The 27,706-nt window shown below is 37.0% G+C and overlaps 1 protein-coding gene across 2 annotated transcripts in view; it reads right to left on the bottom strand.

The window, feature by feature from the left end:
* PLXDC2 (plexin domain containing 2) overlaps nucleotides 1–27,706 on the bottom strand; it is a 473,816-nt gene that overhangs the window by 75,511 nt on the left and 370,599 nt on the right. For both annotated transcript variants that reach the window (XM_032349562.1, XM_032349563.1), the window contains one exon: nucleotides 12,134–12,194. In XM_032349562.1, coding sequence (XP_032205453.1) covers nucleotides 12,134–12,194 — 61 coding nt within the window. The remainder of the gene's footprint in view (nucleotides 1–12,133; nucleotides 12,195–27,706) is intronic.

Below are 27,706 nucleotides of genomic sequence, written 5' to 3'. Positions count from 1 at the left end.
ATAAAGGTTGAAAGAATATTTAAAAATTTTGTTTTCTTTTATGAAATATTCAAAATCACCCAAGCAAAAGATTGAATGACCCTCCTATAATCCCTTAGCTTATTTCTCCTTAGCACAGCTAGATTTTCAAAGACACCAGGAAAAGATGCATATTTTATTTTTTATTTACAGCCCACAAATATAAATCCTCTGACCTTCACCAGCAACAATCTCCAACATCCAAACTTTTATGGTTTAGAAGCTGGTGTTTCTCCCCACCTCTTTGCTCTTCAAAGGACCCCATCCCTCTGGTAGGTTTTAGAAAATAACTAGTATGCATCTGGGAGGTACTCATCTCACTTCTGAAAATTATTATTAAGTAAATTTCTTTCTCCAACTTCTCTTGTCATTAACAAAGTACAATGCACTTATTACTAGTTCAGCAAGAACTCCTGAGATGGCTTCTTTCTCATTAATGGAATATGATACAAGTTCCTTCCCAACTTCAACTCCCAATATCCTATGGGAATAAAGGTAAAGGATCCCACATTTTCTCAGCCCAGTGGTCTAATGATCTTGCTGACTCTATGTCAGGTACCACCCTCCCCTCCAACCCCCCAGCCTGGACCTCACAGGCAGTTGGAGATGCTTCTGTTCTGAGATCACAGATCCAGTTGTCCTCTTTTCAGTCTTTCCAAGAATCTTTTCACTCAGACTCTGTTTCTCCTTTGATGATACTGAAAGCCCAAGTACAATGATTTTCTCCCTTCAACCCCCTTTCCCCCCATTACTTCAACCTCTCTTTCCAATTCCTTCATCTTGCCCTGTTTTGTTTTTCTGCCTTTTCAGAAAATCCCCAAAACCAAATGGAGTAAAAACAACATCCAAAAAACAAACCAAAAAACCCACCTGCCTTTTCCCTGCCCTGTAACAAAGCTAGAAGAAGCTGGAGAACAATCACACAACCCAGGCTTGGAACTCCATAGGGTTACCACCGGTGGGCGGCCTCAGCGGGCCTTCTGAGCTGCTTGCAACACTGTCCTGTTTCCTGGTCTCCTCTCCCTCCATCCTCCATTATCAACTGCAAACACTCTCCACTCTACTGAAAACTCTAATCCCATAATTCCTCTCCCAATCTTACCCCATGGGCTCACCTTTTATTTCCTTGATAAGAGTCATCAGCAAGATTTCTCTGCATGTCTTTACCAATCAGGATTCATGCTTGAATCTGTATAGACCTGTCCCTCTTTCTTTCTGTAATCATGGAGGGAGCCCAGTATTTATAGCTACTTTCTCAACCTCTACTTTGGCCCAACTCAGCCCATTTTGTCAGGTTTTTGTGAACTTGCTCATTTAATACCATTCTTTCTCTTCAAAATGTTTTCAATCTCAGGTTTTCCCCTCCTTTGTTCCCATTAGCACTTAAACACACTCAAGCATGTCCGTCTTATTTTAAACGTTCAGTCCTCCCTCTTCTCCTCAGTCCTCCTTCTTCTCCTCTTCTGACATTCCCCTACTTTTCCTTCCATTCAGTCATACTTCCAGAGATAGGTCTGCTCTCGTCTTCACAGACTCCCACTTTTCCTACTTAGGAAAATCTTGTTGTTATCCAATACAAGTTAATTGAAATTTCTTATGCTGGTGGTTCTAATACCTCCTTATGCACAAAATCATCTATATTCTTCACATCTCACAGCATGGGGCCCAGCTAGCTGTGCACTCTCTAGTTTTGGCTTTTATGACACACACTCGCACAAATTTTCTGATAGCTTTTTACAATTCCTTTTTATTTCTCTCTCTGTTATGTGTTGGTAGTTCTTATAGATCTTTTTTGACTAATCTTTTTGCTATATGCATTCTCACCAGCAATTTCCACCATACCGGTGATTTCAATTCACATGTTTATGTCGATTTACATAAATCGATACCAACAATACACATCTCTCTCAGATTTCTGACCCAAATATTCATCTATTGACTTAACTTATGCATGTGGGTGTCACAGAGATCTCAAACTCAGTAAGTCTCCAGTGGAACTCATCACAAATTATTCTCCTTCTGTGTTTCTATTGTCAAAGACCAGTATTAGCAAATACCTGAATGTTTAACCTAATATCCTGGACTTGTTAGCTTACAGCAGTAACGGCAGATTAAAGACTCTAAATGGGCCTCCTTCTGCAAAACCAAGTAGCTTCTGGATAAAATTTGAATTTTAAAGTATTACTAGGATTTGCAGGAAGGAAAGAAAATCTCCAAGGGTACTTTCTATTGTCTCTCCCCCAAAACAAAACAAAGCTAAAGCTGTAGACTATGTAGTAGGAGTCATATGCAGTAAGCAAAGGAAAAATGCAGGATTTGCCCAGAGGGCAAGCAGTGTTAAAAATCAATATTGCTTCAAAGAATTCAAGCCTGTGCCAGCAGTAGATGGGGGAGATAAATTTATACCTCTCCTCTCCATACTAAATAGGGACATATGGTGTCCCCTAAAATTCTCAGGTTCTCTTCATCAAACGTTCTTTGGTGGAAAGTACCATCTATTTAGGTCCTTGGGGTTCCCATGGAATAGGATAAAATAAAAATGCAATTCTAATTAAAGGACACAATAAAAAAACACAAAAAGAAAACAAAACACTGAAAAAGTCAGCAAAAACAATGAACAACATATTTAAACTACCAAAATCTTTAGATACTGTGATCATCTAATATAAGATGTGCAAAAATTTATATATGAAATATTTAAAGAAATGAAAGGCAAAATATAAAAATGAACTAGTAACGTAGACTACAAAAATGTCTTGGCAGATTTAATAAAGTATAAAATTTAAATTTCAGAGGAGGAGTCAAGATGGCATAGAAGTAGCAGGCTGAGACTACTTCAGCTAGCAGGAGATCAGCTAGATAGCTTATCTAAAGATTGCAAACACCTACAAATCCAACAGCAGATTGAAGAGAAGAAGAACAGCAATTCTAGAACAGAAAATCAACCACTTTCTGAAAGGTAGGACTGGCAGAGAAGTGAATCCAAAGTGATGGGAAGATAGACCCTGGGGGGCGGGGCCGGCTCCTGGCAAGTGGCGGAGCAACGGAGCACAAAATCAGGACTTTTAAAAGTCTGTTCCACTGAGGGACATCGCTCCAGAGGCTAAACTGGGGTGAAGCCCAGGTGGGGTCAGCGTGGCCGCAAGTCCCGCAGGATCACAGAAGGATTGGGGGTGCCTGAGTGCCACAGAGCTTGCGGGTATTGGAATGGGGAAGCCGGCTACAGAGACAGAGCCTAGGAGTGAGCTCCCAGCTCGGGGTTACCTTGAACCGGTCGCAGGCTGGGTGAGCTCGGAGAGCGGCCGGAGGTCAGGCAGACGGGAGTAATTGGGTGCAGTTCTCTGAGGGCGCACTGAGAAGTGGGGGCCCAGGCTCTCGGCTCCTCCAGGCCGGAGACCAGGAGGCCGCCATTTTCATTCCCGTCCTCCAGAACTCTACGGAAAGCGCTCAGGGAACAAAAGCTCCTGAAAGCAAACCCGAGCGGATTACTCAGCCCGGCCCCTGGTAAGGGCGGTGCAATTCCGCCTGGGGCAAAGACACTTGAGAATCACTATAACAGGCCCCTCCCCCAGAAGATCAATAAGAAATCCAGGCAGGACCAAGTTCACCTACCAAGGAGTGCGGTTTCAATACCAAGGAGAACAGCGGAATACCAGAGGAGTAGAAAGCAAAGCACGGAAGTCATGGCTTTCTCCCCATGATTCTTTAGTCTTGCAGTTAATTTAATTTTTTATCTTTTTCAATTTTTTTCTCTTCTTCTGCTAAATATTTTTAACTTTTATGCTTTTGTTTTTTAATGTTTTTTAACTAGTTTATCTAATATATATATTTTTTCTTTTTTATACTTTTCTTTATTCGTTTTCTTTTTTTAATTGTTTCTTTTCTTTGTTTTTTATTTTTCTTTCTTTCTTTCTGAACCTCTTTTTATCCCCTGTCTCCCCCCTCATGATTTGGGATCTCTTCTGATTTGGTTAAAGCATATTTTCCTGGAGTTGTTGCCACCCTTTGAGTATTTTACTTGCTACTTCATATACTCTTATCTGGACAAAATGACAAGGTGGAAAAATTCACCACAAAAAAAAAGAATAAGAGGCAGTACTGAAGGCTAGGGACCTAATCAATACAGACATTGATAATATGTCAGATCTAGAGTTCATAATGACGTTTCTCAAGATTCTAGCCGGGCTCAAAAAAGGCATGGAAGATATTAGAGAAACCCTCTCGGGAGATATAAAAGCCCTTTCGGGAGAAATAAAAGAACTAAAATCTAACCAAGTTGAAATCAAAAAAGCTATTAATGAGGTGCAATAAAAAATGGAGGCTCTCACTGCTAGGATAAATGAGGCAGAAGAAAGAATTAGTGATATAGAAGACCAAATGACAGAGAATAAAGAAGCTGAGCAAAAGAGGGACAAACAGCTACTGGATCACGAGGGGAGAATTCGAGAGATAAGTGACACCATAAGATGAAACAACATTAGAATAATTGGGATTCCAGAAGAAGAAGAAAGAGAGAGGGGAGAAGAAGGTATACTGGAGAGAATTATTGGATAGAATTTCCCCAATATGGCAAAGGGGACAAGCATCAAAATCCAGGAGGTGCAGAGAACCCGCCTCAAAATCAATAAGAATAGGTCCACACCCCATCACCTAATAGTAAAAGTTGCAAGTCTCAATGACAAAGAGAAAATCCTGAAAGCAGCCCAGGAAAAGAAGTCTGTAACATACAATGATAAAAATATTAGATTGGCAGCAGACTTATCCACAGAGACCCGGCAGGCCAGAAAGAGCTGGCATGATATATTCAGAGCACTAAACAAGAAAAACATGCAGCCAAGAATACTATATCCAGCTAGGCTATCATTGAAAATAGAAGGATAGATTAAAAGCTTCCAGGACAAACAAAAACTGAAAGAATTTGCAAACACCAAACCAGCCCTTCAGGAAATATTGAAAGGGGTTCTCCAAGCAAAGAGAAAGCCTAAAAGTAGTAGATCAGAAAGGAACAGAGACAATATACAGTAACAATCACTTTAGAGGCAATACGATGGCACTAAACTCATATCTCTCAATAGTTACCCTGAATATTAATGGTCTAAATGCCCCAATCAAAAGACAAAGGGCATCAGAATGGATAAAAAACAAAATCTATCTATATGTTGCCTACAGGAAACTCATTTTAAACCTGAAGACACCTCCAGATTTAGAGTGAGGGGGTGGAAAAGAATTTACCATGCTAATGGACATCAGAAGAAAGCAGGAGTGGCAATCCTTATATCAGATCAATTAGATTTTAAGCCAAAGACTATAATAAGAGATGAGGAAGGACACTATATCATACTCAAAAGATCTGTCCAACAAGAAGATCTAACAATTTTAAATATCTATGCCCCAACGTGGGAGCAGCCAACTAGATAAACCAATTAATAACAAAATCAAAGAAACACATCAACAATAATACAATAATAGTAGGGGAATTTAACACTCCCCTCACTGAAATGGACAGATCATCCAAGCAAAAGACCAACAAGGAAATAAAGGCCTTAAATGACACACGGGACCAGATGGACATCACAGATATATTCAGAACATTTCAACCCAAAGCAACAGAATACACATTCTTCTCTGGTGCACATGGAACATTCTCCAGAATAGATCATATCCTGGGTCCTAAATCAGGTCTCAACTGGTATCAAAAGATTGGGATCATTCCCTGCATATTTTCAGACCACAATGCTCTGAAGCTAGAACTCAATCACAAGAGGAAATTTGGAAAGAACCCAAATACATGGAGACTAAACAGCATCCTTCTAAAGAATGAATGGGTCAACCAGGAAATTAAAGAAAAATTGAAAAAACTCATGGAAACAAATGATAATGAAAACACAACGGTTCAAAATCTGTGGGACACAACAAAGGCAGTCCTGAGAGGAAAATATATAGCAGTACAAGCCTTTCTCAAGAAACAATAAAGGTCTCAGGTACACAACCTAACCCTACACTTAAAGGAGCTGGAGAAAGAACAAGAAAGAAACCCTAAACCCAGCAGGAGAAGAGAAATAAGAAAGATCAGAGCAGAAATCAATGAAATAGAAACCAAAAAACCAATAGAAAAAATTAACGCAAAAAATAAACCCCTTGCCAGAAATCAATGAAATAGAAACCAAAAAACCAATAGAAAAAATCAACGCAAAAAATAAACCCCTTGCCAGACTTATCAAAAAGAAAAGAGAAAAGACTCAAATAAATAAAATCATGAATGAAAGAGGAGAGATCACAACTAACACCAAAGAAATACAGACCATTATAAGAACATACTATGAGCAACTCTACGCCAACAAATTTGACAATCTGGAAGAAATGGATGCATTCCTAGAGACATACAAACTACCACAACTGAACCAGGAATAAATAGAAAGCCTGAACAGGCCCAGTAAGGATATTGAAACAGTCATCAAAAATCTCCAAACAAACAAAAGCCCAGGGCCAGACGGCTTCCCGGGGGAATTCTACCAAACATTTAAAGAAGAACTAATTCCTATTCTCCTGAAACTGTTACAAAAAATAGAAATGGAAGGAAAGCTTCCAAACTCATTTTATGAGGCCAGCATCACCTTGATCCCAAAACCAGACAAGGATCCCAACAAAAAAGAGAACTACAGAACGATATCCTTGATGAACACAGATGCGAAAATTCTCACCAAAATACTAGCCAATAGGATTCAACAGTACATTAAAAGGATTATTCGCCACGACCAAGTGGGATTTATTCCAGGGCTGCAAGGTTGGTTCAACATCCGCAAATCAATCAGTGTGATACAACACATCAATAAAAGACAGAACATCAACCATATGATACTCTCAATAGATGCTGAAAAAGCATTTGACAAAGTACAGCATCCCTTACTGATCAAAACTCCTCAAAGTGTAGGGATAGAGGGCACATACCTCAATATTATCAAAGCCATCTATGAAAAACCCACCGCAAACATCATTCTCAAAGGGGAAAACTGAAAGCTTTTCCACTAAGGTCAGGAACACGTCTTCATGATGTTCATTATCACCACTGCTATTCAACATAGTACTAGAAGTCCTAGCCTCAGCAATCAGACAACAAAAGGAAATTAAAGGCATCCAAATCGGCAAAGAAGTCAAACTATCACTCTTCGCAGATGATATGATACTATATGTGGAAAACCCAAAAGACTCCACTCCAAAACTGCTAAAACTTGTACAGGAATTCAGTAAAGTGTCAGGATATAAAATCAATGCACAGAAATCAGTTGCATTTCTCTACACCAACGACAAGACAGAAGAAAGAGAAATTAAGGAGTCAATCCCATTTACAATTGCACCCCAAACCATAAGATACCTAGGCAAAGAGGCAAAGAATTACATTCAGAAAACTATAAAGTACTCATGAAAGAAATTGAGGAATACACAAAGAAATGGAAAAATGTTCCATGCTCCTGGATTGGAAGAATAAATATTGTGAAAATGTCTATGCTACCTAAAGCAATCTACACATTTAATGCAATTCTTATCAAAGTACCATCCATCTTTTTCAAAGAAATGGAACAAATAATCCTAAAATTTATATGGAACCAGAAAAGACCTCAAATAGCCAAAGGGATATTGAAAAAGAAAGCCAAAGTTAGTGGCATCACAATTCCGAACTTTAAGCTCTACTACAAAGCTGTCATCATTAAGACAGCATGGTACTGGCACAAAAACAGACACATAGATCAATGGAACAGAAAAGAGAGCCCAGAAATAGACTCTCAACTCTATGGTCAACTAATTTTCGACAAAGCAGGAAAGAATGTCCAATGGAAAAAAGACAGCCTCTTCAATAAATGGTGTTGGGAAAATTGGGCAGCCACATGCAGAAAAATGAAATTGGACCATTTCCTTACACCACACATGAAAATAGACTAAAAATGGATGAAGGAACTCAATGTGAGAAAGGAATCCATCAAAATCCTTGAGGAGAACACAGGCAGCAACCTCTTCGACCTCGGCTGCAGCAACATCTTCCTAGGAACAACGCCAAAGGCAAGGGAAGCAAGGGCAAAAATGAACTATTGGGATTTCATCAAGATCAAAAGCTTTAGCACAGCAAAGGAAACAGTTAACAAAACCAAAAGACAACTGACAGAATGGGAGAAGATATTTGCAAACAACATATCAGATAAAGGGCTAGTGTCCAAAATCTATAAAGAGCTTAGCAAACTCAACACCAAAAGAACAAATAATCCAATCAAGAAATGGGCAGAGGACATGAACAGACATTTCTGCAAAGACATCCAGATGGCCAACAGACACATGAAAAAGTGCTCCAAATCACTTGGTATCAGGGAAATACAAATCAAAACCACAATGAGATATTACCTCACACCAGTCAGAATGGCTAAAATTAACAAGTTAGGAAATGACAGATGCTGGAGAGGATGTGGAGAAAGGGGAACCTTCCTACACTGTTGGTGGGAACGCAGGCTGGTGCAACCACTCTGGAAAACAGCATGGAGGTTCCTCAAAATGTTGAAAATAGAACTACCCTATGACCCAGCAATTGCACTACTGGGTATTTACCCTAAAGATACAAACATAGTGATCCGAAGGGGCATGTGCACCCGAATGTTTATAGCAGCAATGTCCACAATAGCCAAACTATGGAAAGAACCTAGATGTCTATCAACAGATGAATGGATAAAGAAGATGTGGTATATATACACAATGGAATACTATGCAGCCATCAAAGGAAATGAAATCTTGCCATTTGTGACGACGTGGATGGAACTAGAGGGTATCATGCTTAGAGAAATAAGTCAAGTGGAGATAGACAACTCTCATATGATCTCCCTAATATGAGGAAGTGGAGATGCAACAAGGGAGGTTAAGGGGGTCGGAGAAGAATAAATGAAGCAAGATGGGATTGGGAGGGAGCTAAACCATAAGTGACTCTTAATCTCACAAAAAAAACTGAGGGTTGCTGGGGGGAGGGGGATTGGGGGAAGTGGGGTCGGGTTATGGACATTGAAGAAGGTATGTGTTATGGTGAGGGCTGTGAAGTGTGTAAACCTGGTGATTCACATACCTGTACCCTGGGGGATAAAAGTATACTATATGTTTATAAAAAATAAAAAAAATAAAAAAAAATACAAGTTTCATATTCTAAAAAAGAAAAATTAAATTTCAGAAATGAAAAATACATTTTTTGAAATCACTACTTCAATGGATATGTTAAACAGTGCATTAAACAAGATGACGACAGAATTAATAAACTGGCAAATTGATCTGAAGAAATTTCCCAGGATGCAACACAGGGAAATAAAAAGATAGATGATATAAAAGAGGACTTTCACGGTCCTCATTTCCATTCAGCCACTTACCTACTAATCCTTCCCTCACCCTCTCTGTGATCACCACTACTCTACCCACTGATGCAGCCCAGATTGCCAGCATCTTTGGCCTGGGTTATAACCATAGTTAACTTCTTGGGTTCTTGTCTCATAATCTGTTATTTACCCATAGCCTGGGTGATTCTTCCAAAGGCCCTGATTAAAAGCCTTTCCCTTGCCTTTGTTACTTTTTAATTGAGGAATGATATATATACATAGCAGTAAATTAGTTTCAGGTGTATAACATAATGATTTGATATTTCTGTACATTGAAAATGATCACCACCATAAGTCTACTTTACATCTGTCACCAAACGTAATTGCAAAGGTTTTTTGTTATTGTTGTGATGAGAATTTTTAAGGTTTACTTTCAGCAGTTTTCAAATATGCAACACATTATTCTTAAGTACAGTCACCATGCTGTACATTAAATCCTCAGGATTTATTTATTTTATAACTGGAAGTTTGTACCTTTTGAGCCCCTTCTGTAGTTTCACCCACCCCAACCACCCATCTGTTCTCTATCTTTGAATTTGGGTTTTGCTTTTTTGTGTTTTGTTTTGCTTTGATTCCACATATAAGTGAGATCATACAGTATTGTCTTTTCTGTCTGACATATTTTACTTAGCATAATGCCCTCAAAATCCATCCATATTGTGACAACTGGCAAGATTTCCTTCTTTATATGACTAAATAATCTTCAGTGTGTGTGTGTGTGTGTGTGTGTACATTCTTCCATTCACCCATCAATGGACACTTTCCTTATCTTGGCTGTTGTGAGTAGTCATGCAATGAACCTGGGGGTGCTGTTATCTTTTTGAGTGAGTATTTCATTTTCATTGGCATAAATACCTGGAAGTGGAACTGTGGGATCATATGGTAGTTCGATTTTTAATTTTCTGAGCAAACTCCTTTCTTCCCTTGTCTTTAGGATGAAGCCCAAACTCGTTCAACTTTTCATGTTTAGGACTTTGTTAGCCCACCAGTCCCAGTTCTCATGACTCCTCTCCTCAGCTCCAGTTACCCTTTCAGCCATCATCTCAGATATCTTCTCCTCAAGCAAACCTCCCCTTATGCTACTTAACCAGACCACGTCCTTACCATTACTCTCCACCATGCCCTTCTCTATATGCCTCAGTGGTCTATCCACCTGCTGAACATACTTCTTCCATTTGTATGCTTTTGGTGCTTAGAATAGTACATAGTAAGTGCTCATATTAGGATCTGCACTTATGGAGAAAATTCATCTCACAGGATCGGATAGAAAATTTAACCCTGGGGTGCCTGGGTGGCTCAGTGGGTTAAGCCGCTGCCTTCGGCTCGGGTCATGATCCCAGGGTCCTGGGATCGAGCCCCGCGTGGGCTCTCTGCTCAGCAGGGAGCCTGCTTCCTCCTCTCTCTCTCTCTGCCTGCCTCTCTGCCTACTTGTGATCTCTCTCTGCCAAATAAATAATAAATAAAATCTTAAAAAAAAAAAAAAAGAAAATTTAACCCTACTTTTAGGCACAGAAGATAGACCAGAGTTGGTGACTTTATTGTATTAGAAGAATATAAATGCTCACCGTAAAGCCATTAATATTGACAATTTAATTATAAAATTAAAAGGAAACACTGAATATTGAAGATACTTGACTTTGAACTCCTTGAGAATAGGGGGTAATTAAAAAAAAATGTATAATTTCAGTGCTCGGCACATTCCACAGAACATGGTAAATTCTCCATAGATAAATTTAGGAAGGTTTAAAATATGATGGCTTCTTTATTTCCTTGGTTCTTGGTGGGCAAGAAAATTAAGATGTCTGAATTACACTCTTGATCTTTACACAATATAGCTATTCAATTTCAACATTTTCATTGAAGTAAATGTGATTACATGAAAGAAACATCAATCTGAAAACACAACCACATTTCCAGCAGTATATTTTCATTTTAAACAATGTTGTTCCATAAGTGAAGTGAAATAGATTAGTATATATCACTATAATCCCCCAAATGAATGTCAAAAAGTTGATTAAAGCTTCATAGTCAATTCTGCACTTAAAATTCAAGTATATTCTCAATGGTGTTTTTCCTCAAGATATTTATAGGACATCATAAATAAAAACTTAATTTTTAAGAAAGGTTCTAATAACCATTGGTCTCCCACTAGTTTTAAAGAGAGCACTTTGACATGATTTGCTTTCGCTAAATGAGAAAACCTGCATCACTGTCTCCATCACGTTTGTCTCGGGGTTACTGTTTCCTTGTTATACCATTTCTGACTGATTTTACATCAATTTGCAAAAGTAGTCTCTTCATCCATACTGTTGGTTTTGTTACTTGAGCTAAAGAGATGAACAACAGTTTCCGAGATCTTAAAAAGCAGCAAGTGTTTAAAAGAGCTACCTTTGGCTTATAAGATTTGGATTCCGGTTCTATTTCCTAGCCATACATCTAACTCTGCTACCCTTGTTGCCCCCATCCCCACCATCTCCCCTCTCCCCTTCTTCTTCTCCTCTTGATAATATGAGTCAATAACACTCCCAGGTCTAAGGAAGGATATGAGACTAAATCGAGATAATACATGTAAAGAGTTAAGCCCAATATGTGGCACATGTTAAGGGCTTGATAATTCCCGGATATTTTTGTTAAATTAGATGTCATTTTCCTTAAGATGTAGCAACTCTATATGACAGCTGGGCCCTAGGAATCTTGTCATGAAAAAGCATGTGTACCTCTTCAGGGCATCCACTGTCCACCCAGTCCTGCCGATGGCGATCGAATCCACTGGAACATCTTCAGAGAGGACACATTGCAGTTCAGAAAAGAAAGTAAAGGGGGGCACAAGGTGCAGGCAGGGGGGAAGAAATGAAAAGAAAAAGATTGGTAAGTAGTTCATTCTCAAATTTTCAGTTTAGCACAACATAAACTTTCTTTTCTAGAACTGTTAACTGGAGCAGCAGTGAAATATTTATAGCATGGTGAGTAACAGCTCACTCCTTAGGTAGTCATGCTATTAGGATCACTCATGGCCACAGATTACTCCACTGATGTCCTCTACACCATGCAGAACACCTGGGTCCCCAAGACCCAGGCCAGTTGTTATTCTATGAAGTTGGTTTTCTTTTTAGTTATACATTTTCTTTCTCATTACCAAAACAAATGGATATAGAAAAATGTTTTGCAGGTATCATTTTTTAGGATTTCAGAGCTCTTTGTTTTCCTTAATTTTTTTTTAAGACCCATAGTCACTCAAACTCTCTACTGTGAAGGAAAGGGTTAACTCAGCAGGTTGAGGTGTTCAAACTCTCCTATTTCAAAGAAGAAACTGATCCTTTTCTGGCTGCCTATAGATAACCTCCAAGCCCTTGGGATATCTCACCTGATAAGACTGACTTTGTGTATCTTGGGTGTTGGGCTATGCAAGATAGTTTATGCTAATAATATGCTTTATGCTGAATGGCTGTTTTTAAGCACCTGGGTATTGGGGCCATACTGTATCAGTTTGACCTCTTGGAGGGACTGGGGACTAGAGATGAGAATAGTCATAGAGAAATTCATCCCTATCTGACTGCCCCTCAATAAAAACCCTGGACACAAAAAGCATGAGTAGGCTTCCTTGGTTGGCGACACTTGGTGTGTTTTCTCAAATTGCTGTTGGGGGACGTAAGTGCTGTCTCTACAACTCTACTGGGAGAAGACAATTGGAAGCTTGTGCCTGGTTTCTTATGGACTCTACCTTACATACTTTTCACTTTTACTGATTTTTAATCTGTATCCTTTTGCTGTAACAAATGGCCACCTTGAGTTGAACAGCTTTTTGGAGTTCTGTGAGTCCTTCTAGTGAATCAGTGAATCCAAATGTGTGTTCGTAAACTCCTAACATCAGTATGCCTATGTTATCTCTAAATGGTCTAAATCAACAAACATTGGCTTAATAAGATTTCGTTTAGTCCTACTCTCTTCCTTGACTGGAATAATTTTCTGCCCTCCTTATCTAACCAGCTATATGGTCCATTTATATTTTTAAGACCCAGAAATTACCACCTAGAGTCCATTTTGATAAAGCTTCATAACTGCTCTGATCACATCTTATTTTACTATTTAACTTTCCCTTTTATATAAAACTTCAGGTGCATATGTCTTATTTACCAAACTTGATTGTGAATATTAAAAAAATCTTTTATAAGATTTTATTTGAAAGAGAGAGAGAGCACAAGCAGGGGGAAAAGCAGAGGGAGAGGGCAAAGCAGGCTCCCTCCTAAGCAGGGACCCTGACATGGGGCTCAATCTCAGGACCCCGGGATCATGAACCAGGCTGAAGGCAGGCGCTCAATCAACTGAGACATACAGGTGCCCCGATTATGAACATTTTAAAGTTAGGACTGAATCATATAAAATCATACCTAACACATGATATAACATATGATTTCTTTTTCATATTAGAAATTAAAATTATTTTTACTATTCTGTTAAAATTAAGGATTTACATAATCCCTGAATTTTAATATCGAAGTATATATTTATATATGATTTAAAAATCCATATTTATGAATATTAATATAGATACTATATATTTTTTAAAACTCATGGAGGTCATTCAACTTTTGTCTTATGTTTTCTTATAGTACTACTTTGCAACTTTTTTTTCACTTGTTTTGCAATGAGTCTACACGATGATGACTTTTTCTAAGAACACTCGCCAGAGATTATGTACCATGGCATGGATGAGCATAATTTAATTCAATTGGAATGTGAAAACATCTCTACTGTCAACAAAGAAGACCATATCTATCATTTTGCCCAGACATGATCCATTAGAGCTCTGCTTTTTTATGCCTACCATCTGTGTTGAATAAACTTAAGTGTGGAATAAACATCAGTGTGTGATCTGGCATCCCAAGTTTGAGAATCCCCAGTTGGTCAAGGCCCTCTCTGGTTACCCAAAGAGATTCTAACATTTGGAGCCTGTTTAATTCCAGATGAGGTAGATGGCTGGTCCCTCTTCCCCTTTTTGTCCTTTCAAGCTTGTTTAAATATTGAAACATGTATTGACATTCCCTTTTGCAATGCGGATATATCGATTTTCTAAAAAAATATATTTTGGGAGTGACCTAATCACAAGTCATTTTGAGAGCTACAAGTAAATAAATGGAACAGATAATGTTTAAAACGCAGTTTGTTTTCACTATGTCGCTCTATTCCGGTTATATTCAAAGCCAGTGGGAATTAGTAACTTTTATATTTTAATGAGACAGTATGATATCTTAAATTTACGGGTCAGCCAAAATTTCACCTTAAGCAATTAGCCCTTTAGGTTGTTAAATTAATCCTAGGAAAAGTACAGAAACAGTGCATTTTGCTTGATTTATTATATAAGCCCCGAGTTATATTGTGTGAAATTAGGTTCCCCTGAAAATATCTGATTCTATTAAGTAATTCATTCATTTATTCACAATTGATTCCCTATTAACTGATCTACAGTTTACTAATTGCTAGGGTATGAAGGACTAAGAATGGCAAAACATTAAAACATATGATTTGAAAATGCATATTTTTTTTAAAACTCACATTTTTGTAATTTAGAAAATTAACACAACTGGACGCGGAATTTTTGGTCTCTTTTCTAACCTAGTAATCTATATTGTATCTGAAAGCAATTATAAACAAAAGGGTGTGTGTTTCAGTGTGTTACAAGCCTCTAAGAAAAATCGCCTTTATATTATCTCTGAATTCTAAAAAAACCCTCAAATATCCTCTTTAAGAACACTTTCCTCTCTCCACTGAGCTGCTGCATTGTTTTTTCTAAGACCCAATGATATTAGCCATATTATGCTCCAGCATATTGATTTCCTGACATTCTTAACACTGTTAGTTAGCAAAGAGGCTCTCTCCTACACCGGAATCACCTTGTATTGCTGTTGAAAGCAAATTCATGAATGTAGCTGAGTAAGATTCTCTGGTAGGTTCGGTCCAGCAATTTTCATTGTAAACAAGGCACCCCAGGTGATTTTTACCACACTGAATTTTAACATCACTGATTTCCAGTTTGAAATGTCCACTGGCAGGCCCCTTGCCAATCCTCCTGTCCATCCTCTAAGACCTGTTCTCCTGCCCCTTAGCGCCCCTGCCCTAATGTGCTGTGCTCTTTCATCTCTGCCTTTGAACTCGCTATTACTTACGTCTGGAATACCTTCTTTGTCTCTAGTTAGTAAATCCAGTTCAACTCCAGTCTGTCTCTTCTAAGGAGCACCTTCTTTTTTCCCACTAAGAGTCAGCAACCCCTTCTCAGTGACCCCCAGCCCCTTATATCAACTGCTAGCATCTATTATTTCACTCTGATTGGTTGTTTTTAGCTTATTTTAGACTTGGCAGTACATGGTTCAAAGGGGGGTTAGAGTCAAACCACTAGAGTTGGAATTTTGGCTTGGGAACAAAAGAAGAATGAGATCTTGGGCAAGTTATTTTTCCTATCTAAGCTTGTTTCCTCATCTGTAAAACGAGGTAAGGGAGGTTATGCAAGGACTAAAATAGTGTTTGGTTCATAGTCAACATTTAGTAAATATCAGCTGTTTTTAATACTGCTATATGTTTTTGTAGTATATGTGTAGCAAGATTGACAACTGTTGAAAATGAGTGAGATTTTCATTTTAGAGACAACATTATTTATTATTGTTTATTATATATTATTTGTATTATTTATTAATTATCTAGGAATTAATTCTGTGTACCATACTAATGTGAAATGTGTTCTACATGTAAAGTCCTTTATCATCACATTCGGGACTTAGTATTACAGAATTGTAGGAGAGAAAGTCTAAGTTGCTTTCAAACACGGGTCAAATATTTATGCAATATTTATAGACACATAGAGAGTACGTGGTTTTGTAAATATTCCTCAAAAATTCATTTCAATGAAGTCTGAACTCCTAAGTATGATAGGTTTCCATCTTTTAAAAAAAATTTCAAGTTATTCCCTTCATCTCAGCATTACCTATTTCCAAAACAAATTGATAGAGAGCTGTACTTCAAATTAATCATAGTGTTCTCCACTCAGTTTCAATGGGGTGTTGATTTCATAGTCCCCAGGAGCCATGTTAAGTGAACCCCATTCATTAAGTCAGCCTAGAAAACAAAGAATACTCTCCTGGTTTGCAGCATCTATCCAATCGAGAGATTAAAGTGTAAATTTTGTCTCTTCTCTAACTTATTTTAGTTCTGTAGAAAGGGTTTCAGAAATATGACTTATTTTGCAAGGGCAATATATTCAGGTGAAGGAAGTAGAGTAAGTTAAAATACATACATAAGGGTTAGACATAAAGTGCATCTTGTACTGCACAATTAAACACATGTCATTTTACCATTGAGATGAAACATCTGCAGAAGAGAAGTTAGGAAAGAAACGTCACAGAATCTTAAGACTTGGTTAGGAATTAGTTCTAAATCAGGAGTCAGCAAATGTTTTCTGAAAAAGGACCAGGCAGTAAATATTTTAGGCTTTGCAGGCTGTATAGTTTCTGTTTTACCTACTCACCCCTGCCATTCAGGTCAAAAGCAGCCACAAATTTCTAAGAAATGCGTGTGGCTATATTCCAATAAAATTTTATTTACAAAAACAGGAAGTGGGTTAAATTTGGTCCACTTCTGGTAGTTTGCTGGCCTTTGTTTTGTATTATTATATAAAAAATAAAGACCTATAAAATTCTAAGACGAGGGCAAATACCTTATCAAGGTGTCTCATGATTTAAAAGGTCCTTATGTGTATTTAACAAGGTGTGTTATCTTAATGTAAAAGTCAATTGTTCATTTAGTAAATTTCATAGTCTGCAGAAATATGATCCTACAGCATCAACAAAATGGAAAGATGCTTTAAAAAGAAGCAGAAGTATTTTAGATGAGAAACGAGTATGATGATATATAATGATAACCAGCCATGATTATAACTAATAACACATTTTATCATTGGGTAAAATAGGTGATAGGTAGTATGAAACTGTAAGATATGAGGAAATAATTTTGTCTTAAAATACTAAAAAATTTAATTGGAAAGATGTTCATAAAATTTAGAATATTGATTATAATAATTGTTCTTAATAAAAAATAAGTTAAAGAATTCTTATTTCCCTTATAGGGCATTCCTGTTTTTCCCAATTGGGCTCAGACATGAAATAGAGTCTACTTCTAAAATTGAGAAACCAGATCTTAAAATTCTCCAGAATTTTCATGCCTGAACCACTCATTGGATAGAGCTCTAGGAATAGCAGATGAACCTAACTAAACAGTATTGTATTACAGAGATAATATTGTGGGACAAATTATGAAATTTTACATAATTTTATAACCCGACCAGCCAACCAACCGACACAGGGCTCAAGGGATTCAACTAATTGGGGGCTCTAGGGGCTTAATCAACTTGGGGCTTGAGGGCATGGATCCCAGAGCCCTGTGATCATGACCTGAGCCCAAGGCAGATGCTTACTGACTGAGCCACCCAGGGGCCCCTGTTGAATAGATCTTTATCCATTGTTTGGAACTGCCTGTTTTCTTACATAATAAACTCATATGCTAAGCTCTATTTCTTAAATTTCTTAAATTACACACTCTTTCATTAATTGCTTTGTTCCTTCTTGTATAATTCCTATAATGGTTTCATCATTATAGTTTTTTATAACATGATTTAATACCTAGTTTTTTATAGTTTTTATAGTTTATATATAGTTTATAGGTTTTTATAACATGATTTAATACCTAGTTTTTAAGTTTTCCTTCATTGATCTTATTTTAAATTTTTTCTTGAGTAGTTTCACTCATTTATTCTTTTCTGTGATTTTTACAATCACATTTTGATGTTCCAAATAACAGTCCTATTGTGAATTTGATAGAATGTGGAAATAACTGACATCTCTACATTCTAGCTTTCCATCTATTAAAATGTTTTTTCAGGTGTTCTTTTAAGTGCCTCATCAAACTTTAATTGTTTCCTTTATATAGGGCCTACACGGTAAATTTGTTAGTAATTACTTTATCTATTTCTGCCTTTGTTAAGGAGTTTCAATCATTGTGTTTTCTAATGGTTATTTCTGACATAGAAAGTTATTGATTTTTATATAGTTATTTTATAGTTATTGATTTTTGTGTAGTTATTTTGTAACTGGTACCTTTATTTACAAATAATAATGTTGCTTCTCCTTTCCAACAGTCGTGTTATATTTAACTTTCTTCTCCCTGTGCTTTAACTAGTAATACAGAATTCTTCTACACAATAATCATATTTTTCCTTTCTTCTTTATTTTAATTGGAATGTCTCTGGAGCTTCAATGTTCAGTATATTTTTTTTCCATTTTTGTTAAGTAATACTTATTGTTATGTTAATATACTCCTTTCTGTCTCAATCTGCTTTTTTACTTAGAAAAAAATGTTAGATTTTATCAAATATTTTTCCCTCTAAAGCTACCAGTTCTATTAATTGCATTAAAATATTTCTTTAAACCATACAATTTATTATTTGGCCACATTTTAATTATTTCAATTTTGTGGTTTTTGATTCCTAACTATTGGGGTTTTCAAAATTCTATACTCTTAAATAATACAGGATATCTATGCGTAATCTACAGCTAACATCACATGTAATGATGAAAGAGTGAATGCTTTCTTCCCAAGATCAGAGACAAGACAAAATGGCTACTCTCATCACTTCTAATCAACAAGGTACTACACAACTGAAGAGGCAAGGAGAAGTCAGAACCCGAAAAGTGAAGTTTTCGGAGACCGTCAAATCAAATCCGTAATTGCTTCCTGTCTTGGGTCTTTCCTATATGAATGCAAAATAAAATGAGAAGTTAATTCATAGCTTGATTAAGTGGCAAAAAGAAGGCAGCCATACCAGATTACAGAAGAATTAGTGAGCAGCTGAGACTCATAACGACCCTCATCAGAGACACAAAGTAATATTCATTATGATTTCAGAAGATTGAAAAGTAATGATTTTACAACTAGAATGAAAAAGTCAGCAAAACCCAAAAGGATATCTTAGAGTTAGATGTTTAGACTTAAGTGGATAAACTTTTTGAGTGGGGTGGAAATTGAAGGCTACTAAAAAGATTAAAGTTGAGGTATTCCCCTTTATAAAGCCCTGGGATGGTACATATTACCGCACAAAACCAGGTCATAAAGCATCTGTCAGCATAGTCAGTTTCAGAACTAATCTGCTCTAGGATTTGAAGAGGAGAGTAGCTGTTGGGTTTCCTTGGTGCTTTCCCTTCTATGAGATCTAACCGACGCTGCCTTCTGAAGGAAGTGCCACGGTGGAGGTTTATCCTTCTTCCCCCGAGAGCAACTCCCGATCAAGGTTACAGCACTTCACCTGAGGACACAACATTTGTTATCCAGTAAAAGTTATACAGTGAGAGATGAAGTCTTCAGTTTACCAGGGGCTATTACCATTTAAGATCAAACTTGTTATCCCAACATTATGAAGACAATATTTCTTCAATGATCTTAAATATGTCTTTGGCAACTACTCTGAGTCTGGCTGGAAAACACATTTTAACAATTTGGTTCCTTATATACGAAAGATTTCCAACTCCTTTAAAACACCATAACTTTTAAAGAAGATAAATGAAAATCTGAGGCTGAGGAATGGTAATTGAAGGAAGACTGTTAAATACAATTAAATAGTTTTATTTTGTGTCTTCCAACTATATATACATCAATAAGATGTCACAGGGTTTTTATTTTAGGAAAGGAAGATTATATCATTGGTACTTTTTTCTAAGAGTGAAATTAATAATCTTATAGCTTTTAGAATGTGTGGTTCTAATGTGAGAATTCCAGTCAAAAAACAATGTTATTTTCCACCTAACTAAATGTGCAACTCTGAGGTCTTTTATCCAGGCATCATATTAGCACATCCTGAAGAAACTGAGAGCACAGCTCCTTGTATCACGTTAGAGAAGAAAACTTAACCTGCCACACTGGATTCCTTTTCAGAAACCGGGCACTAAGAATAATGGATTCTCTAGATGTGAATTAATAATTAATAACTGGCTTAGTCATTTTCAACATGCTACTGGGGCATTTTCAGAAAAACAAAACAAAATGCTGTCTCCTTTAATATGGGAATCTGGGGAAAAGAAAGGGAAGGAAGTCAGGGTTACGGAAAGTGTTGGAGCAAGTTAATAGTTGACGTGTGTTTAAAGACGGTTAGTTAAGTAATTCTCAGCCCAGCCAGGCAATATTCCTCAGGATTATCTGCATCTGACTACTGCAGAAACTGAAGGCTTTATTACTTCCATGGAAAGAACTTGAGTTTAAAATCGAATACATAAGACTGGATTCAGGTCTTGACTCTGTGAGCCATGGCAAGTTATTATTGGAGACTCAGTTTCTGTAAAATGGAGATTGTGCAATCAACCTTCCCTGTGTTTTGGTGAGAACTAAACAGGATAATATAGACAAAGTGCCTTTCGGTGTTTGACATAGTAAGTGCTCAATAAATGTGAGCTATTTTATGCTTTTTTATCCTCCATGGCCCTTAGCACTGGTCACAAGTGTTTACTGAAAAAAATAACCTAATCTATAACCAAAAATCTATGATATTCTGCAAGCCCTGACACAGCTAGCTTCTTTCGCCACAAAAGCAAAGGATCTTAAACAAAGAGGAGAAATATTCTCTTTTTGATGAATGAATTTTCAGAATCTAAACATTCTTGCCAAGCATTCCACTTCGCTATCTTGGTACAACAGAAGTGAGAGTTGAATCTTGTGGGAAAGGAAAAAAAAATTGCTCCTCATGGCTGTGGGCTGTTGAAGTTAACAGTCACAAATGAAACTACTGGAGGTTTCAGGATTCCAATTTTTGACACCCTTTCTTCAACTCTCTTGGCTTCATATCAAGTGTTATACTTAAATGGCACCTTCCAATGCATAAAAGTGGACAGAGCAGTGACTTTTACTTTGAGGTTGGCTGAGAAAAAGAAATATAAAGGCTCCTTTCACCAATAAACTTTAATTCCATGGAGCTCAGATTAATGGCTGCTGGTCTTTCAGTGTTGTCTGCCTTCCTGAGGAACATCTACGATGCATGAATTAAGTTACCTCTGTTCTGCCAAGATAACAAAGTTAGACTCGGGCAAGGAACTAGAAATCCCTCTGATGAGGCAATAGTCTCATCCCCAAAAAAAAAAAAAAAAAAAAAAGGGGTCTTTGTCCTAATTTAAGTTCTGATATATAGCTTCAGAATTTTCCTTAGAAGGCTGAAATCTGCAGAGAAATGGATAAAGATGGCCTTTCTAGGGGTGCCTGGGTGGCTCAGTGGGTTAAAGTTCGGCTCGGGTCATGATCCCAGCGTCCTGGGATCGAGCCCCGCATCGGGCTCTCTGCTCAGCGGGGAGCCTGCTTCCTTCTCTCTCTCTGCCTGCCTCTCTGCCTACTTGTGATCTCTGTCTGTCAAATAAATAAATAAAATCTTTAAAAAAAAAAAAAAAGATGGCCTTTCTAGTCTCTTAGAGAACCAAAGCATGAACTTTACCCCCATTTGAACCATTAACATTTAGCAAAGAATTATAAGGGATACAAGAGACCATTACATTTGTTACCATCTTTTCAGGAAGAGTAACCAGTAAATGGATGCAGACAGCGGCAGGCCTCTCTCTCTTCTGTCTCTCTCATTGCTAAATTAAGTGTTTCTAATCTCAGTAGGTTTGGGTCCTTGCAAATAGTCTTCAGAAAGAGGTTGCATTAGGAAGGTTGGTATTTCTAACTAGGAAAACCTGCATTAATCACAGATTTTCAAGCTTTGCCCAGAGTTCAGCATTTGCTGTCGCAGAGGCCTTCAATGACTGATGTCCTGGGCGAGAAGGAGATGGGAGGGCATGGCTGTGAACCTCCAGCTGGATCTAATTTTATCTGTTTTGTATTTGGAGTTTCATTTTTCAAAAATGTTTCTCTAGCTTGAGAAGAAAAAGGTTGGAAATCATTATATTAAATCATTTGTACACCTCACCCTATTAATTAATCTAGGCTTGTTATCACTATATTTTACAATGTAACTAAATCTTTCAGACAAGTACTATGAGCTCATTTAAAATATGATAATATAACATTGACAGGAACTCCAAGAAAAGAAGCATTTTTTTTCTTTTTCTCTCTATATTGCCAAGAAAATGTAATTTAAGGCATTATAATGTCAGATAATAACACCTGACCAGCAGAGCACTGTTTCTTAAAAGATATTTGTTTAATGATTTTTTGATAATGCACATTTATTCTTCAAAAGATATTATATTTGTGAAATAACTTTTCTAGGATCTGGGTTAAAATAGAATACCTTTTATACACTTGTAGTGGTCCATATTCGTTTATATTAATCATTCAACCTTGAAGAGTCATTGTTCCCTTTCATTAGTTTATTCTGATTAAAGAACATCATATTTCTCCATTTGTATCTTCAGCTCGTGATAAATTCAGTGTCATCTTCTAAAGTCTTAAGTGTGATAATGCCAAGTAAAAGTAAATTGATTTTGGTGGAAACACTTCCAAGACTTTTAGAGTTTGCTGCAATGGTTTTCTTATTATTTTAAAACTACATGTGAGACAATTTTGAGATACATAATATGCATATCTACGTAGCTGAGTTCAAATTGCCTCTTGAAGTGTGAGTTGTAATATCAATGCTTAAGAAAATACTATGTATATTTTTAGCAGTGGCTTTTAGTATATAAAACTTTGTCTTCTTTTTCAGTTTTTATTATTCTCTCCTTACAAATCTGTGAGCTCGACTGGAAGGGTCTGTTCTAAGACTGCCCTGGTTCTTTCTGCAGGCTACTAACAATGTATTAGTAAACTCATTCCACTTTAGGGAATGGTTCTGGTCATAAAACAGTGTTCTGCTTCCTTATTTCCTTGCTTTATTCTACATCAGATATGCCAGGCATATAAAATACCAAATTACTAAATGCTAATTCTATTAGAGTTTTATGCAGCTCATGTGTACAAATGTTCTATGTCTTATTAAAGGCAGCAAAAAAAGAGAGAAGGATTTTAAGAATTTGCGTGTGAAGCAATTTTCTGCTTCATAAAATACAGTTAGTGTCACCTTATGTTAACAGAAACCTCCTTGGATACGTGGTTTTTCTCTTCAGATTTGCTTTTCATGAAACTGACTTAGTATTTCAGAGCACACCCCTTTAAGCCAGATTAAAAATATATATATATATATATATATTTATAGCAAAAGCTATATAGACGTATGCACAATGATATGTAGACCTGAATCGTCATATTATTCTCCCAGCTCACAAGATCCATCAGTTCGGTCTTCAAAATATTTTTTTAGTATTTATTTTTACACACTATCATGTTAGTCTGATGCGGTCCTTCATTTACTGCCCAGTGTTTCCTTAGGTGATGATCATTAGAATTACCCAATTTATCCCAGTGTCGCTGTTACTTCAGTGACATAACCAGATAGTCAATGTTTGCTTCTAAGGTAATTTATTGAGAATACATATTTTGCTTTTTTCCCATTAATTGTGTTTGTTATATGTCCTCCATTGATCTGGGAAACTTTTCCTACAAAAGGTTAGATAGTAAATAGTTCAGGCTTGTGGGGCCGTATGGTCGGTGTCACAGGAATTCCTTTGTGGAGGAGAGTGGAACTAACGTTGGGATTCTAGCTCTGCCTCATGTCCCGATATACAAATGCAGTTAGAAGGATTCTCAGGGCGGTATTAGGGAGGAGGGCAACCGCTACACTTTTGAGAGTGGGGGGAGGAGACAGAAAGAAACGGGCCTGGGGACAACAGGCCTACACCCACCTGTCCCGAGAAAACTGGGCATGTGGACACACGTCTCAGGCAACTCTATTTACAAATACTGTGTCCGACTACAGTCAGGCCTTTTGGTCAATTTTCTTGTATATTTCTCTCCTTTCATGGGCATGTTCTTGCTCACTTGGTTATTTTAGACAACCCAAGTTTAAGCTTGCATACTAAAATTTGAGTCTCTGAAGTATTTTATACCCATGCCTTTGAAATATGGCATCAAGGATTACTGTCTCTTTTCATACGCCGAGTGCATGAGTCTGAGGTGTGCAGAGGTCTACTTACACTCCATCTTTGATATATGAGTAGAAAACTTGACACAGAAAAAAGCGATACAGGACTAATTCTCCTCTGAGAATAAACCCTTTATACGCCATTTTTCCTGGATGCAATTTTAATGGATTATTCACAACCCCCCCCTTAGAACATTATGTGCTATTTTTATTATTTTCTCCCAATTCCTAGTTTTTATTTTTTTTTCCTGAGGACTCTTTCTTGCCAATTGTGCACTTTGCACAAATATAATCTCAATTATTGTTAAAGGAAACTTCGTATGTATCTTTTACAACAAACTATTCAAATAAGTTTTGAAAGAGGTTAGTGTAAATTAGCTAATAAGACCCATTTGGTAGGCAAGGGAAGGGTCTTTTCCCCTTTCCTGATGAATATTGGCTTTAGATTACTTAGCAAAGTTACATGTGCTAACGTTAGGCATGAGAGATTTAAGAAAAATTTCAACCCTAGCATTTCTTTTTTTTTTTCTCTCCTTCATCTCTCCAACCTTCCGTCTTAAAAAAAAAAAATAATAATTACTTTAAATCATGGCTCCACCAAAATTTAAACCAGTTTCTAGCTTTGTGACCTGGGCTAAGCTCCTTAACCTTCCTCATTTCTCATTTCCTAAATCTATGAAACAGGGACCTGAATACTTACCTCTAGATGGTCCTTTACAGACCAAGGATAGGATGAGATCAGTGAATTAAAAGAGGTTAGTGGAAATGATGGTTTTCATGCAATGCCTGACACTTAGTAAATACAGAATAAAAGGTAGCTATTAGAATTATGTTAAGCACCTCTCTATGTAAAGCATTCTCACACTTAAAACAAATTCCCTGTCCTTCCTTTCGAAGCTCATGTGGTTGGACAGCAGCAGTGGCAGAAAATCTGGCAACAATAAAATAAACCTGTGCGCTAGCGAAGTGCAGCGGAGGGAAAGACGAATTCTGCTCAGGGCACAGGTCAATACAGAGGTCTTACCTGGTGGTCAGTGATGTTATTTTAGGACTATAAAACCTGTGTGTTTTTAGGACAGACTATCATTGCAGCCAACATCACGATTCTTGGAGAGAACTGTTCCCCCTTGACTGTGAATTGTCACTGAAGGAAACATTCTAGAGATTGGGGGTGGGTGGGGGGGAGTGGCTCTCAAGGAAGGAGAAGAAAAATGAATCTCACTATCCAGAATTGGCAAATTCCCTTCACAGTAGCTCAGAAAAGGAAACTTTGAAAGCTAATCTTGTTCTACCAATAAATCTTATTTTATCCTGAAACATCCTTCTTTTGCTTTCCCTAATAATCGGTAAGAGCTTAAGTCGGCTTGCCCTAAACTTATATAAAAAGATACATTTTTAGAGTAGTGCTATTCTAGATGTTCTTAGAACCAAAGAAATAAGGATGCCTGTGTGGCTCAGTCAGTTATGTGTCTGCCTTTGACTCAGGTCGTGATCCTACAGTTCTAGGTTCAAGTCTTTGGGGAGCTGGTTCCTCCCTCTGCCTCTGTCTCTCATAATAAATAAATAAAATCTTAAAAAAAAAGAAATAACTGGACTATTCTACACATTGTTGAATTACTGGATTTTCTGCACTCTTCCACCAAAGACAGGATTCCTATCATAAAATTTCTCTGAAAATTCTGGGCAGGGTAAGGTTAGATCTCTGACTCAGGACGTGACAGTAAATAAGCTCTTTAGCATTAAGAAAATTTCATAAATATCTTAAGTAGTATTTTCATATCAAGAAATAAGACATAGTCATATTTCAACTTTTCTAGGGGGTAGATTTTAGCAGAAAGCAAAAAAAAAAAAAATCAGAAACTATCCCACTGACATTTTAATCATTTTCTTACATAGGTCTCTAAAGACCTGGCTGGACAACAAACATTGTATTTTGAAAGTCTTTCTATACTTTCACATTAGATTCCTGGCAAAGCAAGTAATTAAACCATAAACTACTTATTAATTTTTTTCTTTTTTACCATAGTGTCAGTCTTTTCAATCTGAATATTAATCTGAGGCTCCCGGATACTCAATAGTCTTGTCAATTCTTTTTTAACAGAAACTGACTGTGAATTTTGTTTTTTGCTTTTAAATTTTTATTTCCTTGTCCTTTACAGATATTTTTTTTTCATCATAATACAGCACTTATTGTTTTTCACTTGAACAAAATCAATCTCACTCTTGGACAATTAACTCTCAATTATTTCCAGGGGAACTCATTACTACATTAGTGCAAGCAAGTTAAGGGACTGGAATATGTAGTGTAGCACTGAAACGTCCCATTTTTAGATACCCCATATATGTTTTTAGGTTGCATTTGTTGATGTTTAATTTTCCAAATTATAACCATAGAAAATGTAGTCACCACAGCTGGTTAAAACATAAGTAAGACTTTAAAATCACTTGGTTAATCTTGAAAAAGCAGCTATAAACAGATGTGATACTAAATAATTCTACAGATTTTATTTCTAGCTTGCCAAATGGTGCTCAGATGGAATGAAAACACAGCATTCACTGGCGGGAAAATCAAAGACAACTTAAAAGAATGCCTTGATATTTCAGGTGGGACTTGGTTATCAGGAGACTTGGCTCAAGCACCTGTTGCTTTTGAGTTTGGAAAAAATGAAGTTGGTGCCTATTCTGTATTCACAACCATCTTCAGAGACTGGCAGATGGCCATGGCAAAAAGGAGAGAGAGGCCAAAATGCAAAATAGAGGATTGATAAATAGAAGAAATGATAGACAAAACCACAGTTTAATACTTCTAAAATAAATAAATAGAATTACATGCATTATATATCCAAAAGGCTAATAAATCCAGTGGCATCTCTTCAGAGAAAAGAAATGTAGCCTATATATTCAGAATTGATAAGGCGCACCTGGGTGACTCAGTCAATTAAGTGTCCAACTCTTGATTCTGGCTTAGGTTGTAAACTCTTGGGTCCTGAGCCCATAGGTGGTGATCAAGCCCTATGTTGGGTTCCATGCTCAGGAGGAAGTCTGCTGAAGATTCCCTCTCCCTGCCCCCCAACCCCCGCACACATGCATGGGTCTCTCTCCCTCTCAGAATAAATAAATAAATCTTAAGAAAAAAAAAAAGAATTATAATTGTCTGCCTCTGAAAGTTTCTTTAGCTTCAGAATTTTCTGAAAGAATATCCAAAATTTCCTAGTATATTTTAACACGTACATTTCTTTTCTTTGTTTTAAAA

Source organism: Mustela erminea, chromosome 6, assembly GCF_009829155.1.
Source record: "Mustela erminea isolate mMusErm1 chromosome 6, mMusErm1.Pri, whole genome shotgun sequence".
In the NCBI taxonomy this organism is placed as follows: domain Eukaryota; kingdom Metazoa; phylum Chordata; class Mammalia; order Carnivora; family Mustelidae; genus Mustela; species Mustela erminea.
The sequence above is the reverse complement of the archived record's forward strand: the minus strand, read 5'-3'. Positions and strand labels throughout refer to the sequence as shown.